Source organism: Antennarius striatus, chromosome 21, assembly GCF_040054535.1.
Source record: "Antennarius striatus isolate MH-2024 chromosome 21, ASM4005453v1, whole genome shotgun sequence".
NCBI lineage: Eukaryota > Metazoa > Chordata > Actinopteri > Lophiiformes > Antennariidae > Antennarius > Antennarius striatus.
Window position 1 is genome coordinate 2,398,689 of NC_090796.1, and position 20,123 is coordinate 2,418,811.

A 20,123-nucleotide genomic window follows, 5' to 3' on the forward strand; every position below is an offset into this window, starting at 1 on the left:
ATATCAAGGGTTGAAAGAACAGCTGGAACAGATGTGGAAGGTTAAGGTTAATGTGGTCCCCGTGGTTGTAGGAGCACTTGGGGCAGTGACCCCCAAACTGGAAGAGTGGCTCCAGCAGATTCCTGGAACAACATCTGAAGCCTCAGTCCAGAAGAGCGCAGTCCTAGGAACAGCTAAGATACTGCGCAGAACCCTCAGACTCCCAGGCCTCTGGTAGAGGACCCGAGCTTGAGGATGACACACAGATACCACCCCACAAGGGTGAGAGGGACACTTTTATATATATATATATATATATATATATATATATATATATATATATATATATATATATATATATATATATATATATATATATATATATATATATATATATATATATATATATGTACAGGCCGTGAGCCCCGTAAGCATGCAACTAAATAATGAGAGGCAGAGTGGCAGGCAGCAATGTCTTATTGCACAAAATGAGCAACTTGCAAAGGGATGGTGACTTGCTAAAGGGCACCTCAGCAGTGTTCAGGAGGTGAATTGGCACCTCTCCACTGCCAGTTCACACTCCAAACTTTTTGGTCTACATTAGTCTGAGAGAAGTAGTCTCTGTCCACTGTTTTCGCCCTTTCAACTTCATTCCAGCTACCAGCATCTCTTCATTCCCACTGTCTTAAATGTGTTTCATTGACTCAAATTTCTTTGTAGCAGCACTGAGGAGACAGGTGGTAATTAGACGCATCTTTCTCAAGGCAGAAATTCGATTTCCCCCCTTTTCAGTGACTTGTGCTTTCCTAGACCTTTTGAGATTTCCAATCCATCACTATAACTCATACCAGGGAGGAAGACACCCCATCCCAGATATTAAGGACAGAGAGACTGCACCTTGCTGGAAACACTTTGATATATTGAGAAAAGCTTTATACTGACTGCAAAGCAATTTCCAAGAATGTAATTGGTGATTGATGTCACATGTCACAGGAACAAGTGTTTCAATCTTCAAGAAGAGTCCCATAGTTAGTTTGTGTCCGATTGACATTCAGTCATTTGGTGCTAAGGGTACCTTTTTCCTTACTTCCTATGCAGACATCCCTGTCATAGTAGAGATAGATTCCCTTGTGTTTTCAGGAGAATGATTAAAATGAGAGAAGAAAAAAAGTAGGAAAACCAGCAAGTGACATGGCTGTCTGATAATGCCTGTCAGAGGAGCACAAGGAACAGGTCAAAGACTATGCTGTTTAGATTCCAGCAAGGGGAGGTGGAGGAAAATCACACATTTCCCTAATCAATTTTTCTAAAGACATCTTGACAAATACATTTTTGAAGTTGGGCTGGCATGAGTGATGAGATAGATAGATAGATAGATAGATAGATAGATAGATAGATAGATAGATAGATAGATAGATAGATAGATAGATAGATAGATAGATAGATAGATAGATAGATAGATAGATAGATAGATAGATAGGAGAGAAAGTAAATAACTTCTTGTAGAGAGTCTACAAGAAGTGTGAGTTGCTTCCTTTGGTGATTATCTAACACTTCTCAAGCTGAGAGCTTCAAACTTCTCAGACTGAAGAATGGAGTCAGTCAAGCAGAGTAGCAGTGGAGTCAGGAATTAAAAGTAGCTCTACAGCTTAAAGTGGGGCAGCTTTTCACTTAAGTCTCTGTGTTCATCCAATTATCATGGTGCCAAGGTTTGACACATATTTCTGCACTTTATTTTGTCTTGTATCCAAGGATTTTCAAAGATATTGAACCCCGAAACTTCTGTCCAGCACTACTGACATTGTCCTTGAGATAATCCACACCGGATGCAGCTGTGTGCTGCCTAATACCCTGCACATCTGTCAGGAAGAAATATTATCTTTATACTTATCTGTGTCTCTTTCCACCATCACTGTTGAGAAAACTGTAAGATGTACAACCACTTATACACTATGTGTACATTGGTGAACCAGATGGCTGATTCAAGGAATTACTGTTTTGCATGGCATGTAAATACAGTATTTATATATATGTCCCTGTCAGTGCAAGTCATACACCAGGTGGTCAGATAAATGGGATATACGGTGTATAAAATTAATCAGAATTGGATTTCAAGGCCTGTGGTGTAGACAGCTAAATTTACATGAAGTATGCTGTTTGTTGAAGCATAATTTAAAGAGAAATGTACAGGTACATTTATTTGGGGGAGATATTAAACTAGGATAGCCACGCATCTACAACAGCTATTTACTTGAAGCACAATATGGAAAGTGTGGGGTTTTTTAAAATACATATACATACATAGTAATCCCTCGGTTGTTCATGCTTCAAGATGCATGGCTTCACTACATCGCAGATTTTTAGTAGCTAGTCATGTGATACCGTACGCACATGCTATTGGCTGACAGCATGCGTAAGTGTGCTGCATTCCGTCAGTTCCATGTGATGATCTGTTCCTGTCTTGCTATAGTCTTTTATTTGTTTTCATTCTATGTATATCTCTAGTATTCTGTTACTGCCGTCTTCTGGATTCGTTCCTCCTGGTCTTGTTTTCCCTGATTGTCTCGTTTAGTGTTCAGACAAATGTGTGTTTAGTATCTCCCAGTATTCACTCCCATGCAATGTGTTGTTAATGACTTTCCCGTGAACCTAATTTAGCACCCTGGTCAGCCTTCTCAGTTTGGCCATGTCACTGTGTAATTCAGTATTCGTTTGAGCAGAGAGCCTTGTATGCCAATCGCTACTGTTACTCCTTGACCACTTTTGTGCAACCATGAGTTTGCCTTGCCTAGTCTGTTCTTGTTCTGGATTTTTCCCTTTGCCTGTTTGACCATGATTTTTGTCTTCAATGCCCTGTGTATGACCTTTGGCCTGTCTATTGGTTTTGCCTGCCTCCTTTTGTATCGCCCCGTTTCTGATCATCTGGTTTTGACCCCCCATCTGGAATTGACCACGCGTTTGGATATCCCCCCTGGTGCTGTCTGTGTAGGTTCTCAGTCATCCAGGTCATGGTTATCCAAAATCTGTTGAGTCGATCCACTGGACGTTAGGAAAGTTCTTGAAGACGTTTCGTCTCTCATCCAAGAGACTTCTGAAGAAGTGACTGAAGAAGTCTCTTGGATGAGAGACGAAACGTCTTCAAGAACTTTAACGTCCAGTGGATCGACTCAGCAGCTTTTGGATACCCCCTGGTGCTGTAATCTCTGTCCTTTCCTGATTTTGAAAATGGACTGATTAAAGAGTTTTGATTTTGTGACACTTTGACTCTCGCGCCTGGTTCCTTTGGAGTCTGTGACACTGTGAAACACAAGTGCTTTAAAGTCTTAAGTGTGGGAAAAGGTAATACGGATATAAGGTGGTTTGCTATTAGTATGGGGCTGGCTTATGAAGTGTGGAGACAGATCGGGGAGAGGCTGCAGGTGTGTGGAGAGGCTGCAGGTGTAGGGAATGAAGTAATTGTAGATGAGACAGGATCTGAAATGATAAGACATGTTAGGAAATGAAAACAAAGAAAAGGAACGCTTAATTGTCCGGAGACATGACAATTTGAAGTAGTTTTCTGAAATCAATGAAAACCTTTCTCTTCTAGGTCAAGCATCAACATACCAGAGAACAAATGTTTGACTTTGTAATTTTAATCAGTAATGTTTGATACCACACTAAAGGTGACAGATTGAAAACTGTTTTACATTCTGACGTGCCTGACTGCTGTAATTTTATGTAGGATCTTGATTCGTCACATGAGTCGCTTGTGTTTTAGAACGATGGAATTCACTCTTTCCCTGCTTCCTGTTTCCCCCATTAATCCAGATTGCTGAGTCATCGAACCTGTTCTTGAATCGAATGCTGAACAGAGACACCATCACAAGAATAACATATAAAAGTAAGTGTCTTTTATCATTTGAAACATGAGATTGTTCTTTTAATCATTGTTTTGTGAGACAGAACAGTGTGCAGTGAGACCATTTCCATATGGCGCCTATGCAGTGACGGTGGTAACAGCCAACTCTAGAGTCATGAATCTTTGTGTTAAAGACAGAGGGTGACCATCTCCAGATGATCTGATTGGCTTTAGTTAGCTAGCTCATCAAGTTAATGTTAACTTAATCACTCATTTGGAAACTTTCTGCCACAGTTGACTCATTTTAACCTGATAAATACACACGTGTGAGCTTATGCACAGGGATGCTTATGTTAATTGTCCAAGGTAACTATTAGCATCCAAAACAGCTGATGTTTCATGAAGAAAAATCACCTTGTTCTTATGTTAGCCCGAAGCATAAGTCGGATGCAAAAGTATTCTGCTTCTTCTGCATATTAGGATTAGACATTAGGTTCTATTTATAGGCTGTTTATGACCAAATAATTTCAAACTCAAGAGAAATTTTAAATTTTAAGTAATGACTGCAGCTTCTAAATGATTCACTGTCTTGCAAAGCATGTCTGTATGAGAGATAGTCATGATCAGATATTAATACAATGTGCAGCATCCCAGGAATATTCTAGATCTGGAGGGCTTTGCTTTTGAAGAATGGGCTAATATTCCCCATGAATGCTGTCAGAAGCCTGTGTGTGAATATGCATGATGTTTGTAACAAGTGTGCAAAGTATTAAATGTATCTTTGCATCTATCTTTATCTATTTTTCTTACTACAGTCGAGGCACAAAGCCTCAAACATGTAGCTATGGTTGACAAACCAGCCATTCAGGGTTTGTTTTTTGGCTCACTGTTGTTAAAAGGCAAGGTCAGTCAATTGTTAGATTGTTTTCTTTTTTCACATTTTAAAGCATCAATAATTTTTCATAATGATAATTGAAGGAATGCTTTAGGAAAGGCTGTTGAGCTGCCTGCATGGGAATTCTTGATAGCTGAAGGAGGTAGCGGTTGACAGCTACCCTCCAGAGGTTTCTTATGGCCGAGCTGCCATACTGAAAAGGCGGCATCGGCAAGTTGATTGCCTGAAGCTATCTTGAAAAAAAAAGGCAAATAATTGGATAAATGTGGGGGTAGTGAGTTACTGGATAAATTTACTGACCCCTTGTGGATCGGAGGAGTCTCTAAGGCACCAGGTGGAGCAAGAAGCTGCAGGCTAGGAGCAGATGGAGTGGGAGGGTGTCCTCTGGGTTCGGCTGGAAAAGCTGGAGAGGACCATGGACTCTGACAGCTGTCAAAACACACTCTCATGTAGGCTATCTCTCACACACACTCAGTCACACACTGTCCCCTCATGCTTATAAATCCATAAATGTGTATCTGTCATATGCAGTAATGCTGCAGGCTGCACATATACGTACATATACGTGGAAAAAATAAGAATACCTTAAAAAGAGGGTTTTTATTTCAGCCACACAGTGTTTAACGATGAGGATTTTATCAAATCAAACTTTATATTTTTTTAGTAAATGTTTTTATTCACAAGGTACAGTATTAGTATTAGTATAAACAGTTGCAAAGCACAGCAATACATTCACATTGAAACTACAGTGGTCAGCCACCGCGACTTCATCACAACCACAGGCATCCCATTTAGCAATGAAGGCCCAACAGATGACATGTTATTGAGACTGTGTTACTGGAGTGTGAAGAGGATGAAGGAGAAAGCGGCAGTCTGTCTAATTAATGTCGATAGTGGAGAAAGGTTCGATTTTAAATTCTTTTCTTTCTTTTTTTATTACCAAGAGCCTGTCATTCTCAGAATGCTAAATGATATGTGAAAGAACAAATGAGAGAAAAGTGGTGTGATAGGGGGCTTTGGGCCTGATGGCAGGAGTTTACAACTTGCACACTAAAATGAGGATACATTCAGCAATCATGTCACCATGATGAAGAGTCTAGCAAAAAAAAATAAAATACACATTTTTCTGACAAATTTCTGTAAAAATGAAAAAAAATCTACTTTATAGATTAAAATCCAAGATTAATGTTTTTTCTCAGTGATGTCATAAAATGATTTTCTGCCCACATGATGACCAAATTATATTTAGTACCTGTTACATCATAACCTTTTTCTTTTCACTGTTAGAAGTTGTAAAGAAGTTTTCCTAATCTAATAATTGAACAGGGAAAGGTTTCAGGCAGGATGCCCTCCTAACGTAACCCCCCCCCCCATTATCATGACTTGATAGGAGTAAATGTGAATAGCCCATCGCTGATTTGCTTCATACATCATGAAAATCAAGTCTGCATTATTCAAACAAGAAAATTAGTTGGGATCCAGTCTTTCTCATAGCTTTATCCGTTGCATACTGATGCTTATCCTTAGTAACGAACGGCCTTTAAAAGAATATCAATCACGGAGGAATTCATTTATTCATTCAGTCACAAAAAAAAAAAGCACAGCAGAATAAAAGAGGGATATTTCACAGTAGAAGTGTTCAATCAATGTCCAGCCATACTTAATATTTTATACATATATTAACAATACATCAAATGGCAATGTGAAAAACAATGCGTCAGTACAAAGGATGTCTCTGAGATCAGAGACGTTTCACCAGAATATTAAACTCATGCTGCTGCATTGAGCTTTGCAGGCAGGAGAGCCACGATTGGTTGAAAACTTTACTGTTATGAGTAAATGTCATTGCCCCTAAATAAAATGCATATGAAAATACCCATTGATATTAAATGGCAGTCAACAGCCATGTAATATCAATGCACAATATATTTTGATAAAACATTCAAGGTTTGAGACCCAGAATGATACTTGAACTTTAGTCACTTGAATTGAATTTGATTTATTGATTAATTTTGTGCAATATTTGTTTTATTTTTAACGCATTAGCGCTACTGAAACATCTGTACCAAATGACTCCACGCAAAGTCCAAATAAATGAATTACTGCATTTTATGATATTACAATAAAGGATGTCTCAATTGTTATCGGGCATCAGGAAAAAAACACAGGAATGGTAATTTTTAAGGTGAATATTAAAATTTGCTTCTGTTGATGGTTAACAGACTAAATGATTAAATGTTCACTTGTGTTTTTCTTTTCTGCTTCTCCTCGTACAGATGATGCATATCTACTGACTGGCCTGAATATAGAAGAGATTTACCCAGAAACGAGTAGTTTTATCACATATGACGGATCTATGACCATCCCTCCCTGCTTTGAGACAGCCACATGGATTCTTATGAACAAGCCAGTGTACCTCACACGCATGCAGGTGAGCCACAGCTGAAACTCCAGGGCTAATACTCAATTCACTCTGGGAATGTCATCTCAACTGATGAATATTGTTCTGCCTGTAAAAAAATGTCAGCCCAATGCTGTAGAATTAACCACAAAATATTTTCTTGGCGTGTGTGGCCTAAAATGCCGGTCTGGTTTTTCCGTGGTATTGTGGCCAACTTTTTCTCAATGGCTTCTTTTCTTTCGGACTTCTAAGATGCATTCCTTGCGCCTGCTGAGCCAGAACCAGCCATCTCAGATCTTCCTGAGCATGAGTGATAATGTTCGACCGGTCCAGCCACTGAACAACCGCTGCATCCGCACCAACATCAACTTCAGCATGCAGGGCAAAGATTGCCCTAACAACAGGGCTCAGAAGCTCCAATACCGAGGTACAAATGGTTCAATAGTACCCACAGATGTCATCTTATCACCTTTTCCCTTTATAATTAATGTAGGAATTATAAATTATGTGAAGACAACCTGGGTGGGTCATACTTTCCGGATTTGCATTTTGTCTTAAACTAGGTCAGTCTTAATGTGCCTCAATGAAACAGTACATATTGGAGCCAGTAACAATATAGTGGAAAATCATGTCAAAAGAATTGGTAATTGCAATAAATAAATTAATAAATACATTTATACATAAATAAATAATTCAAAACTTGGACTGATGTCCCATTCAAGATTCAAGGGTAACAAAAGTGTCTGAAGGGTTAAAGGGGAGCTTTTTCTTTTACACTGGGTATTTTAGTCCCATTATTGGATCCAGGTTTGAAACTTTATAAATATGGATAAATATGATGAAAACCTGCAACTATAAGACAAGATCAATATTTTTACTTGAAAAAAGAGGTTAAATACACCAAGGAGCACATAAGGAATAACTGATACATTGATAAACCAATTGTTAAATTTGATTGTTAACCCAGGATTGTCGATTGGTAAAATATAAAGAACTGATCAATGTGCTGAAGAGAAAAAGAAGGGAAATATATTGACACCAAAAGGTTTATTGTTCACCTTTGAGATAAAGTTAGAGAAGGGAAATACTTTCATTATTTGTTTAACAGATTTTCAGACGAATTCCTCATCAGGGTAATTGAAGGCCAGATTTGGGAGCAAATGAATGTGTGTTTGGTTTATATATAATAATAATAATCCAGACTTTATTGATCCCCAGAGGGGAAATTCACTTTACACTCTTTTTAGTACATGCATTTGTGTTAGTATACAGCACATCACACACAGTGTTGTGAACAAGGCCCCTGAAACACACAGCACACTAGGGGCCTGTCATCATGCAGTTAGTCCAGGGAGGAAGAGTGACAGGTCGCGCTCGGAGGTCGCGCCCCAGTAAGCAGCTTGTGGTGGGGATGGCACCTTGCTCAAGGGCGCCTCGGCGGTGGCTGGGAGGTGAGCTGACGCCTCCCACTGTCAGCTCACACTCCAAGGGATGTCGTGGCGGGAGCGGGAATCGATCCACCGATGGCCGGAAGATCCGTCTTCAAGACATCTGCTCTACCGCTGAGCCACTGCCGATGATTTTAAAAATGGGGCTCAATGTTATGCAAAAGGATAATTTATATATATATATATATATATATATATATAAATTATCCTTTTGCATAACATTGAGCCCCATTTTTAAAATCAAATTACGTTTATCTATAATCGTGGCACATTCTAGATTTGGATAGAATTTTCTATCAAGGCTGCCACTCAAAATATAATCCTGGGCTCCCCCTCCCATCTCCCACCACACGCTCAGGCACATTCACTCGAGTGCCATTCCTATTCAATTGCATTTTATCGCTAAAGATGAAATATTGGTGTCGAGGTGGGGGGTGGGTGGGGGGGGCAGGGGGCGAATAATACCAGTGAATGGCTGAGTTGTGGAAGGTACTGCATATATAAATCAGTATTCTCACCCCTGTCCTTCTCCTCTCTCTTCCAGTGAACGAGTGGTTACTAAAGTAGCCCCCCTTCGGATGAGTGTGGTGATGAGTGTCAGAAATGAAGAACGAGACGAGGGGGGAGGTTTGATGGAGGGAGAGATGTGAACCCAGGATTATGACTGCATCTCATCTAGGATTATTCCATGGCATTGTACAAAGACTATCAACACCAAGAACTTTGCGTTATGAGCAAAAAGATTCTTTTCATACATTGAGAACAGTTTGAACCCATGATCTAACACATGCTAACGTGCCCCCCTCCCTACTGTACAATTATAGCTCTACAGACATTTTGATACTTTTTTTGGAGAACACCAAAAAGGAACACTTGGAAACAAATGAAAATAAATAATGTGGAAGTATTTATTTGATAGCCTCCCAACCAGTAGGACAACGTTGGGACTTTAAAGCCTTTGTACATAAAATTATTGTTATCAATGGGAAAATCCAAGGATTAAGTCACTGCCCCAGTCGCTTTGATAAAGTGTTCAAGAACGCTCACATGGACGTTTCATTACAGTCACCAACAAGGCATGCAATCAGCCGCATCTGCAGCGTGGGAGCTCAAACTTATTTTGTCATTTCCCAAGTCGAGTTGTGTCTTTGGAGACGAGCAAAATTTACAGGCTTAGTTTAAGCCTCAGAGCAACCAGTGTCTTGGCCTTGTTTGTACATATTATAAATGATCAATACTGCAAAAAGAGTTAATATTTAAAGAAAAAGTAATGAATTAAAATCAAAAGATATAGTAAGATTGTTTAAAAAAAAAAAGACGAAAAAAAGTTGAGAATTTTAAAAAGCTTGGCACACTTTGAAGTCTGGAGCAGTTCTCAGCTTGAGCTGATGCCTTTTTTCTGTTTTATTGTTTACAATGGTCATACACTGTGTTTGAGTAATGTTATCAGCCCAATAAATGTGTCTGGAAAGTTCACTTTGGAAAATGCTTCACTATATGAGGATCTGACTTATTGTACTTGTACCTGTTTTGTACCGTTCCATATTAAATGTGTTGATATGTCAATATTCCTCCTCAGAGCTATGCTCAATAACACTGACATGACGAAGACAGTATTCCTCAGAGATTTCAGTAACACTCACTAAAAGACTGTTTTTTTCCTTTGTGTGAATACAGATGAGGCTCATCAGCCACTCACCGAGGAAGGTTTTGGTTAAATGTGGTCTTAATCTTTTACATCACATTAGCAGGTCATCAGAGAGAAGGAACTCCGGTGTTCCTGTCCACATAACAAGTTAGCCAAGCCCCTGCAACTCATTTACTTTAATAAAGTAAACTCAAATTCAGGAAGAAAAAATTAATTCATGTCAATTTAAAATTGTAAGGAACAATGTACAATATATCAAATAATGTGGACATGGATGAGGATCAGGACTTTCCACATTGCAAACAATTTTTTTAATGATAGGGTTCTAAAGTTAATCCAAGTCATTAACTACAAGTAGATTTCTTATAACTCGTACCAAAACAAAAGTTGTATTACATGTAATAAAGGAAACTGAACAAATGGTAATAATCATCAGAAACAAGACTTTATAAGCAGCCTTCTTCTGAAATTGTTTGTAGAACTATATTTTAATGCTCTGTTTAGCTTTAAAACTACAACCTGTGTGACAAGCTGGAAGCCAGATTGTGTCCCGTTTTGAAAGATCTTTTGTTTCAACTAAATTTCTTTCAGAACCATATTTTGTTGATCAAATGTCAAACAAAACATTGATGAATCGCACACCGCACACCCAACTTCTTTCTTTAGTATGTTTTGTTTTCAGGCAAAGTAATGTCATTCTTATGGAGATCATGGAGTTCCCTGATGGTTCCATTTGTTGACTTAAATATTTTCTAACTGTTGTAAACTTTATGTTCTTAGGAGCCTTCCTGGCAGACAGTACAGCTTCTCACACGAACCAAGGACAGCTGGAAAACAGAATCTTGGACCATGGGCAATTACAGATTTTCTTTATGAACCAATAAATACATCCTTTAAACAAACGTACGTAGCCATACAGTTAACATTAGTACCAAAGCAGTTAAAAGATGCTACTAATGTGTATCTGCCATCAAACTGGGTAGAAATAGTTGGGTAGAAATAAATTCTTCATGTCTTGTAAAGGAGTACTATTCTATATGTCTACCACAAACTGGTGTTCAATTTCAATTCATTTTAACCAAATCACAACACTGATTATATGAAAACCAAGACCAGCTCTTGATTCTATAGTGATCTAATAATCCCCCACGTGCAAGCACTTGAAGGTAGTTATCAACCTTGATCCCAACAGTAGATTTGTCCATGGTAACCTGTGGTTTAAGAAAAAACAGGTAGCTGGTAAATTAGTTAAATGAGCAAATGTGCAGACAAAGAAAGAAATCAGTGAATCCCAGGAAGTATCCCAGTGTTCTTTGACTAGAGCATCATTAAGGGCTAGTCTTAATTATAAGTGTTTTGGGGTTTTTTGTTTTTTTAAATCTATTGTGAGGCGATTGTTAAAGCTAAAGAGAATGTCTGCCTCACAGACTGAAAGTGGGGGGATGGTTCCACAAGAGAGAAGCCCGGTAACTGAAAGCTGTAGCTCCCAATACTTTTTTTTGGAGCAGGACGTAACCTTTTTCTTTCTTTTTTTTTAAAGATATTATACAAGTAGTAGGAGGATTTGTTTTATATGGGAGTCCAGTGAAATATTCTGATCAAACATAACCCGGATTCTTCATGGTCGAGCTCAAGGACAAGATAATCTCATTCATGGTGTTCATACTGGATCACTAAGGGGATGTTTCTGAAATTATTTTAGGCTCCACCACCAGTATCACACTTGACAGAAATAAGTAGCAGAAAAGATGCTTGAAATTTGATTTTTGTGATTAATTTTACCTTGTGTCATTGATAAGTGTAAGTTTGTTCCGTCTGCATAACAATTTAAGGAGTGTTTCCTAATAGTATTTCATACTGGGGGCATTGATTGAACCAATATTTGTTCAAGCACAGAAGATGTAAAGAAGATTCATCATTAACATGTACAATCAGTGATTACTCTAATCATTACAACTTAAGCATCTCCATCTCTGGCCATGTTTTATGATACTATATGACGCGATTGTTCACAAGGAATTTAAAATGAGTGGATAAGCTAATGCTAGCAGGACCTCTAGCCTTTTAATCTTTAACATCAATCAAAATCTTTGACAACTCTCTCCCTACCTGTACCTTTACAAATAGTATGTGATCGTGTCTTCAATTTATTAGTATTTATAAAAGTCTTGGAGTACTATTTGAGAGAAACTATGTTGGGTGTTGAAAAGCAAAAGTGGTTATACGTCTTCTGATAGTTCATGTTTTTCATCAAGAGGTCAATGATTTGTAAAATAGGGAGAATGGGACCTTCTGAAAAGTTGCACCTTCATTTACGTAATCCTTTCAACCTGGCAAAGGAGGCGGTACATCCTTACTGATCCGCATCCTGTCTGGATATCTACACTATATCATCCATTTATCTAGCTATATCCTTCTATATGTCTGTTGAGACAATAATATAGTCTTGGGTGCTAATCCGCCTTGCGGGTCGTGGGTCAGCTTGCCACTGGCAAAAGGTGGGGTATACCCCAGATGAGACACCATCTCACTGCAGGGCCAGACAAACAACCAATCATGCGCACAACTCATACGTACCAGAGAATCTAGAGAGAACCCATGCAGACACTGGGAGTACATACAAACTGGAACCCTGTAGAGACTTTAGCCTGCTACATCTTTTTGACCCTCATTTGTCCATTTTTGTTACAGTTTTAACATACAATCACAGAAAAGTATCCAAATGTCGTATACAGCTTGGCCTTGCATGTGTGTGATAAAACCAACCCGTTGTGGTCGGTTTCTCTCACTAGTGTCCTGTTGCATCGATCTCTCCCTACCTGCCCTCCTTCATTATCTCCCAATCAATTCAGGATGGCTCTCCTTGCAGCCCTGATGTGAAGAGAAATACCGTCTGAAAGCGTAGAGAGACCACCAAAGCCCAAAGCAAATGTAGACCACTCCCTGACATAAAACATGGAGGATTTAGCCCAACCTTGAGAAAATTGGTACTAAATATGCTAAAATGATTCAAAGCACCGCATCCCCTCGACCAACAACCTAAACCAAATCAACATCCCTCCTTCAAGTCTTCATGACTCTGCTTTGGGTATCTCCAAACTCGGAATCTGTCCCTGCCAAAAGGAATATTATGAGGTGGTTATTAATTGCTGCACTCAGATGTTCTGGGGACACTTGATGATATTACATTAATAAGAATTAATAAGGCAATGACACCAGGGACCTGGACTGGAACAGAGCAGCTGGTGAGCAAAATTGAAAATGTGCAAATCTCCATATGTGTGTTGACTGAGGAGACGCACCCATCCAGATGCGTTTGCAGCAGTGGGGCTTTCAATCAGCCTCAATTTTAGTTGAGCCAAACTTTTGCTCCTTGATTCAGTTCGAAGATCTAAAACCTTAATGTACTTCAAAGTATGCAGGAGCCTGACCAGTACAACCACAACCATCCACGTTAGTCACTCGGGCAACTGGAAACAGCTTGATCACAGCTGCTGAGAGAGGAACCCCCCCCCCCCCAAAACCATTTGGAAACCCACAACTCAAACCAGAACTCAACCTGAAATGATTCTATACATGTATGTTTGGAATACAACTACAACATTGAATTCTAGTACTTCACAGGTTAACAGCAATCTCTCCATTATTTTGTGGTGTCAGGTGAAGTCTGCATTAGATTTCAAAGTTTTTATTTCACTTTGATATATAAGCCATACTATAGCTGCAGATGATTTTTTTTATCAGAAGTAGGTAAAAATAATTACAGCGGGCATTTGGTCCATTGATTCACATGTATTGAGTTTTTTTTCTGCAGAGTTCTCCAGGTAAACTGAAATAGATTCCAGTACAATACAGTAATTATGAAATATATGAATATAGTGTATTAACACACTGAACAGGCTGTATGTTAGTAGCTGTTCTCACATGCATACACAAACAGAAGACTGTTAAACATTTTTTTAGACCAGAAATCCATCTTGTTAATTAATATTTAGCGTTTTTCCATTGAGATCATTATCACTCTATACTATTATTGCTTTTACCATGCTGCATTGCATCATTCAGGAGTAGATTCAAGCTCCAAGGAAAGATGTACTGAGCTTATCAGATCCAGACTTCATCTTCTCCTGGTTTACCTTCACAGATCGGTCCTGATATTTTTAGTGTCATAAACACAGCAACCATCACACTCGCCTGCGATGAAAACACTGGACCGTCTAACTGTGTGGAGTAAATATAACCCAAACTCATCTTACCTTTGTCTTTTGTCCTTCAGAATTGTGAATTGTGAATCTCTCGTCTGTTCTATTGCTGTGTACCATAAATTTTATCCCATGTGTGTAGACACTTTAACAGATCAGCAAGTGTGTCTGGCCTGCTAGTAACCAAAGGTATAAAGGCTGCAGTGGGGCAGTGAAGCATGAAGGGCTGCTGATTATATTATGACCTTTCCTCCTTCTTTCTGCATATCCTGCTTCTTTTAACCTGGTTTTATTAGCCAACAGATGGGCTGCCCTCTCTTTGCTGTTTAAATGGTTGTGGCCCACAGCTACACAAAAAAACGCACATCTCCTGTGTGTTGTTCGGGTTTAACATCTCAACTGAGGGAGGAGGGAGCTCATCCAGCCATCATTCCTGAAGGTGAATCCTGTTTTATACAAGCATGTCTTGGACACCAAGCCATTCTGCAGTAATCCCAGCATCACTGTCACAATGTGCCCTTGTGACAGTCGCAGTCGGTGTAATTGGAAGTCTACACAAGTACTTAGTCAGCAGTGCTTTTGCATACTACAAATACAGTATTTTTCGCACTATAAGGCGCACTGGATTATAAACGCACCTTCAGTGATTGGTCTCTAAAAAAAAATTCCTACATCTGATAAAATAAGATAAGATCACCTTTAATTGTCCCACAGTGGGGAAATTTCTGAAAGCGCGCTGGATTATAAAGTGCACTAGATTATATTACACGCACTGGATTATAAAATGCATCTGAGAACTCATCTTCAATGAATGGTCTATTTTAACCCTTTTTTCGTATGTAAGGCACATTGGATTGTAAGAAATTGACAAAATTAAAGGCTTTTTGGTGTGCCCTTTAGTGAGGAAAATACTGTACTGTAGATGTACTGTAATTCCAATATACTAAACATATTTTGAAGGAGTCATTCATTTTGTTTTCCCAATTTGCCTAGCTCACTATGGGCAGAAGGTAGGGTCCACATTGGATGAGTTTCCAGTTCATCAAAGGGGCACACACTGAAAGACAAAAGCATTCACACTCACATTGTGAGTCTATGGTCAGTTTAAAGCCACCTGCAACTCACTGAACGCCATGTCAATTCAGCTTCATGTATGAAGTTATTGGGTCTATTTCACGAAGGCAGGGTTAACCTACCCTGAGGTAAACTTGTGGTTCTGGGTTGCTTTACCCTGAACTTGGAAAAACCAGGGATTTCGGTTTCACAAACGCGGTTCAGGGTTAGTTTTCCTAACCCAGAGTAAATTGACCCGCAGTTTAACTGACACGACAACTTGAAAAAAAGCCATCATCAATGGAGCCCCGATTCATCGATTCACCATGACGACGGACGAGACGCGCACCGCAACGCTTTACGGAAGTCAGAGTACAGATTTTAATTTACGAATAGAAAGACTTTGAGGACATTTTCAGAAGAAAGAGAACAGCTTTGCAGCTGCAAAGAAGAGCGAGATGTCGTGGGAGTGAATCGCTGCTCAAGTCGATGCGGAAGTTCTAAGTCCGTTGCACTCACGGTAAAAATACGGAAGTAAACGGCTTCAATAATAATTTATTAAATATTTTATTTAGGTGCGATCCAGTGGGGGAGAAGGGCACGTCAGCAGCTGAGAATGAAGGATAAAAACATCGTTCACATGGGTCAGACTTCATCATCTCATTAGGGATCCTCATTATGTTTGATATTGTACAGTAAATATTAAGTGGACGTTTGACTGTTCAGTTGTTTTATCCCCAACATAACGCTCTTTTCACGCACATAAATGCGCTCTCATCTACTGTATATCAGGTTCTGTTAAATAATGAAATACATTAAAACGTTTTATTGTTGTGTAAATAAAACAGTCAATCGGCATATGAACGTTACAAAAACAGTTCAGAAGGATATACACACCATTGCGTACACCTACATTATCTAAGAACTGAAATCAAGAGCTGACATGTAGCTCGTTTCATACAGTCATAGCCAAAACTGCTTTAGTTCATACAACAGTGGCCGTGACATTGTACTGCTTATAACCGCTTTAAGGTATTCCAGGTTTTATTTTCTGTCTGTTTTAGTCACATGATACACACAGGAGTTAATAATGATTAAAAAAAAGAAAGAAATTAACAAGAAATTGAAGAAAACAAAGGTGGGATAATATTTTTATGTTACTGATTGTTCTCTTCCCATTCTGGTGGAATACAGAGTGACATTTATCCTCTACTGAAGTATTAACAGATTCTCATCCCTTTTTAAAGAGAACTGATAAAGAGAACTGTCCGACAGGATATGACAGGACATCTGAACGCAATACAAGAAAAAAAATCTCTGTGAATTAGAAACTCCATCAAGGGGCTCCTCGTCAAACGGACATGCTATGTTCACCTCTGAAATACGGAGTTATTTATTAACCCTTACTTCGGTCAGACTCTTCGTCCGACAGAACCAGGAAATGAAGCCACGCGAGCCGCGGTGAAAGGGGGCGGAGTCAGAGGAAACCCTGGGTTTGTGGAATGAAACCTGCTCCCGACCAGGTTATGTTCAGAGAGTCTGTTACTGCGGTAACAAACCCAGAGGTTCAGTTCACCTCGCGTCATGAAACAGGTCAGGGTTACTGCTCTAAACCTGGGTTAACTTACCTCCCTTTGTGAAAATGAAAGCCCTGGTTTTCCCTGATTTCAGGGTTAACTCACCCTGGTTGTCCACTAAACCTGCTCTTTGAACGGCCCCACGTCACGAAGTGGGGCTAACGACCCCCGAGTACAACATGTGGTTCTGGGTTGCTTTACCTTGATCTTGGAAACACAGGGTTTTCGGTTTTACAAGTGCTTCTCGGGGTTAGTTTTTGTAACCCAGGGTAAGTTGAGCCACAGTTTAACAGGTGCGACGCCACTTTAAAAAGCCATCATCAATGGAGCCCAGATTCGACGAGTCACCATGACGACGGACGAGACGCGCTCCGCGTTACTTCACGCAGTTGAAGTGCAGATTATAATCTACGTGTATGAAGACTTAGAGGACATGTTATGAAAAGAGGAACAGCGTTGCAGCTGTACAGAAGAGAGAGATGACTTGAGAGAGCTGCTCAAGTCGATGCGTACGTGTAAACGTAGTCCGTGGGACTCACGGTACAATTACGGAGGTAAACGGCTTGAATAATAGTTTATTAAATTATTTTCTTAGATGCAATCCAGCGGAGGAGAAGCGCACATGTCAACAGCTGAGAACGAAGTTTAAAAACATCGTTCACACAGGTCACACTTCTGCATCATCTCGTTAGGGATCCTCCTCTTCCTCATTATAACATAATGACACTGTACAGTAAATAATAAGTGGACTTTCGGCTTTTCAGTTGTTTTATCGCCAACAGAATGTTCTTGTCACACACATAAATGTACTCTCATCTATAGGCATTCCATGTTTAATTCTCTGTGTCTTTTAGTCAAATAATACATAATTGATAAAAAGAAAAAGAAATAAACAGGAAATTGAAGAAAAGAAAGGTGGTCAAATATTTTCTGTTACCGATTGTTCCTATTGCTTAACATTCTGGTGCAATTCAGAGTGACATTTAGCCTCCACTGAAGGATCAACACTTTCTCATCTATTTTTAACAGAGCAAGCTGGACAGTCCCGTCACATCCAATGTACAGATAGACGCTCAGTGAACACCAGCGGTTCTTTCTGTGGCATTCATATGCAACTGTATGTTTTGATGTCCTCCTCCTGTATTTCCAGCTATTTGTTACAGAAGTTTATCCAATTCGCTTCTTTGGTTTCTTTGGACCTCCAGATTAGGAGGGCAGATTTGAACATACAAATACAACGTTAGAGGTGGGTGTTGTTCACAAGTGAATCATGTTGAATATTAGAATGTTCACCACTAAAATGATCTAAGAAATAACTTTGTATTTATAAGTAATAAAGATGACCAAATGAAATGTATATTGTATGTTTTTATTGCCCGCTGTGGTGATGGTGAGTTATACACACTCTGAAATGATTCTGGCAGATGGAGTCACTGCTCTGTCACCCTGGATAGCTGGCAGGTGGACGGGGTCATCATCGGGGTGTTCAGTTTGTGGGGTAGGGTTCTGTTCTTCTCTGATAGCGGCAATACTACTATGAAGAACAGAACTGCATCATAGGTCCTCTCAGGAATCATCCTGAGGTGTCATGGACACTGGAAACGGCCTTTCAGCAGAACTATGGTCATCTCCACCCGGGCTCTCGTCCTGCGGTGAACTCATGTGAAGTTCTATTGGGGACCTGGGTTAGTAAGGGGTCAGTAGCCTCGGTTGGACATGGGTAACCCCTGTCCCCCAGAAAACAACCATCAGACTCCTGTGATGGAAAGTAGATTCATGTTAGTGGATTAAACGATGGAGACAAGTGAATTATTGTGCTAATCTTTAGTTAATGCATTAGTCTGTTGCTCAGGTGAGACTCATCATACACCTGTGAGTCAGGAACCGATCAGGACCACTCCGTCTCCACATCAGTATGCTATGCTTGCTCTGGAGGGTTCTGTTGGGTGTCTGTTAACGCTCTTTGAAATGTCTGCTGAAGTGATTAGGCACTATTTAAATAAAGGTGGAAAATGTAGTTTGCAGCATCATATATGATCCGGACAGATGTTAGTTTATTTATGATGCAGTCTTCAAGGTGTAGAAACAGTAGTCAATATACTTGTACCTGCATATATTTGCTGTGAATGGACATCCTCTTCACATCATCACCTTCATTATGTGAGGGAGCCTTGATGGGAATGTGGGTACCATCTATGGCAGCAAATTACATTGGGACATCCGAAAGAAATTAATGTCTGGGACTGCAGCACAATATCATTAAGAGAACATACTTTCAAATTAATCAGATTTCTACATCATTCACCTGCAATCCTGTGGAACTCCTCCTTGATGATTCTGACGGTTTTCTCTCCAGGGAAATAGAAGAACTGGGGTCACAGTTTAAAGGCGAGGCGCACTGAGCATCTCCCGCATTATAGGAAAAGTACCGTTTGCTAATAAAAAACCGAACGGAGCGCTACACGCAGCGCTGCTGCAGATGTGACGATGGATGTGTGTGTGTGTGTGTGTGTGTGTGTGTGTGTGTGTGTGTGTGTGTGTGTGTGTGTGTGTGTGTGTGTGTGTGTGTGTGTGTGTGTGTGTGTGTGTGTCGATCAGTATGATCGGTACCGATCAAACAGAACTGTCTGGATATGACGGGACATCTGAACGCGATACAAACATATTTAATTCTCTGTGAATGAATGCGGAAACTCCATCAAGGGGCTCCACGTCAAACAGACATGACATGTCCGCCTCTAAAACACCTCTGAAATACAGAGTTATTTATTAACCCTTACTTCGGTCAGACTATCCATCTCACAGAACCAGGAAATGAAGCCGCGCGAGCGGCGGTGAAAGGGTCGGAGTCAAAAGAAACCCTGGGTTTGTGGAATAAAACCTGCTCCCGACTAGGTTATGTTCAGAGAGTCTGTTACTGCGGTAACGAACCCAGAGGTTCACTTTACCTCGCTACGTGAAACAGGCCAGGGTTACTGCTCTAACTGTGGGTTAAGTTACCCCCCTTTGTGAAACCGAGAACCGTGATTTCAGGGTTAACTTACTCTGGGTTACCACTGCACCTGCTTTGTGACACGGC

The 20,123-nt window shown here is 39.9% G+C and overlaps 1 protein-coding gene across 1 annotated transcript in view; it reads left to right on the forward strand.

The window, feature by feature from the left end:
• The window catches only part of ca10a (carbonic anhydrase Xa), a 215,545-nt gene extending 205,564 nt beyond the window's left edge, over positions 1–9,981 (forward strand). The window contains exons 6-9 of the mRNA XM_068305885.1: positions 3,790–3,862; positions 6,992–7,146; positions 7,369–7,543; positions 9,109–9,981. Coding sequence (XP_068161986.1) covers positions 3,790–3,862; positions 6,992–7,146; positions 7,369–7,543; positions 9,109–9,131 — 426 coding nt within the window. The 3' untranslated portion in view covers positions 9,132–9,981. The remainder of the gene's footprint in view (positions 1–3,789; positions 3,863–6,991; positions 7,147–7,368; positions 7,544–9,108) is intronic.
• Positions 9,982–20,123: the final 10,142 nt, after the last annotated feature.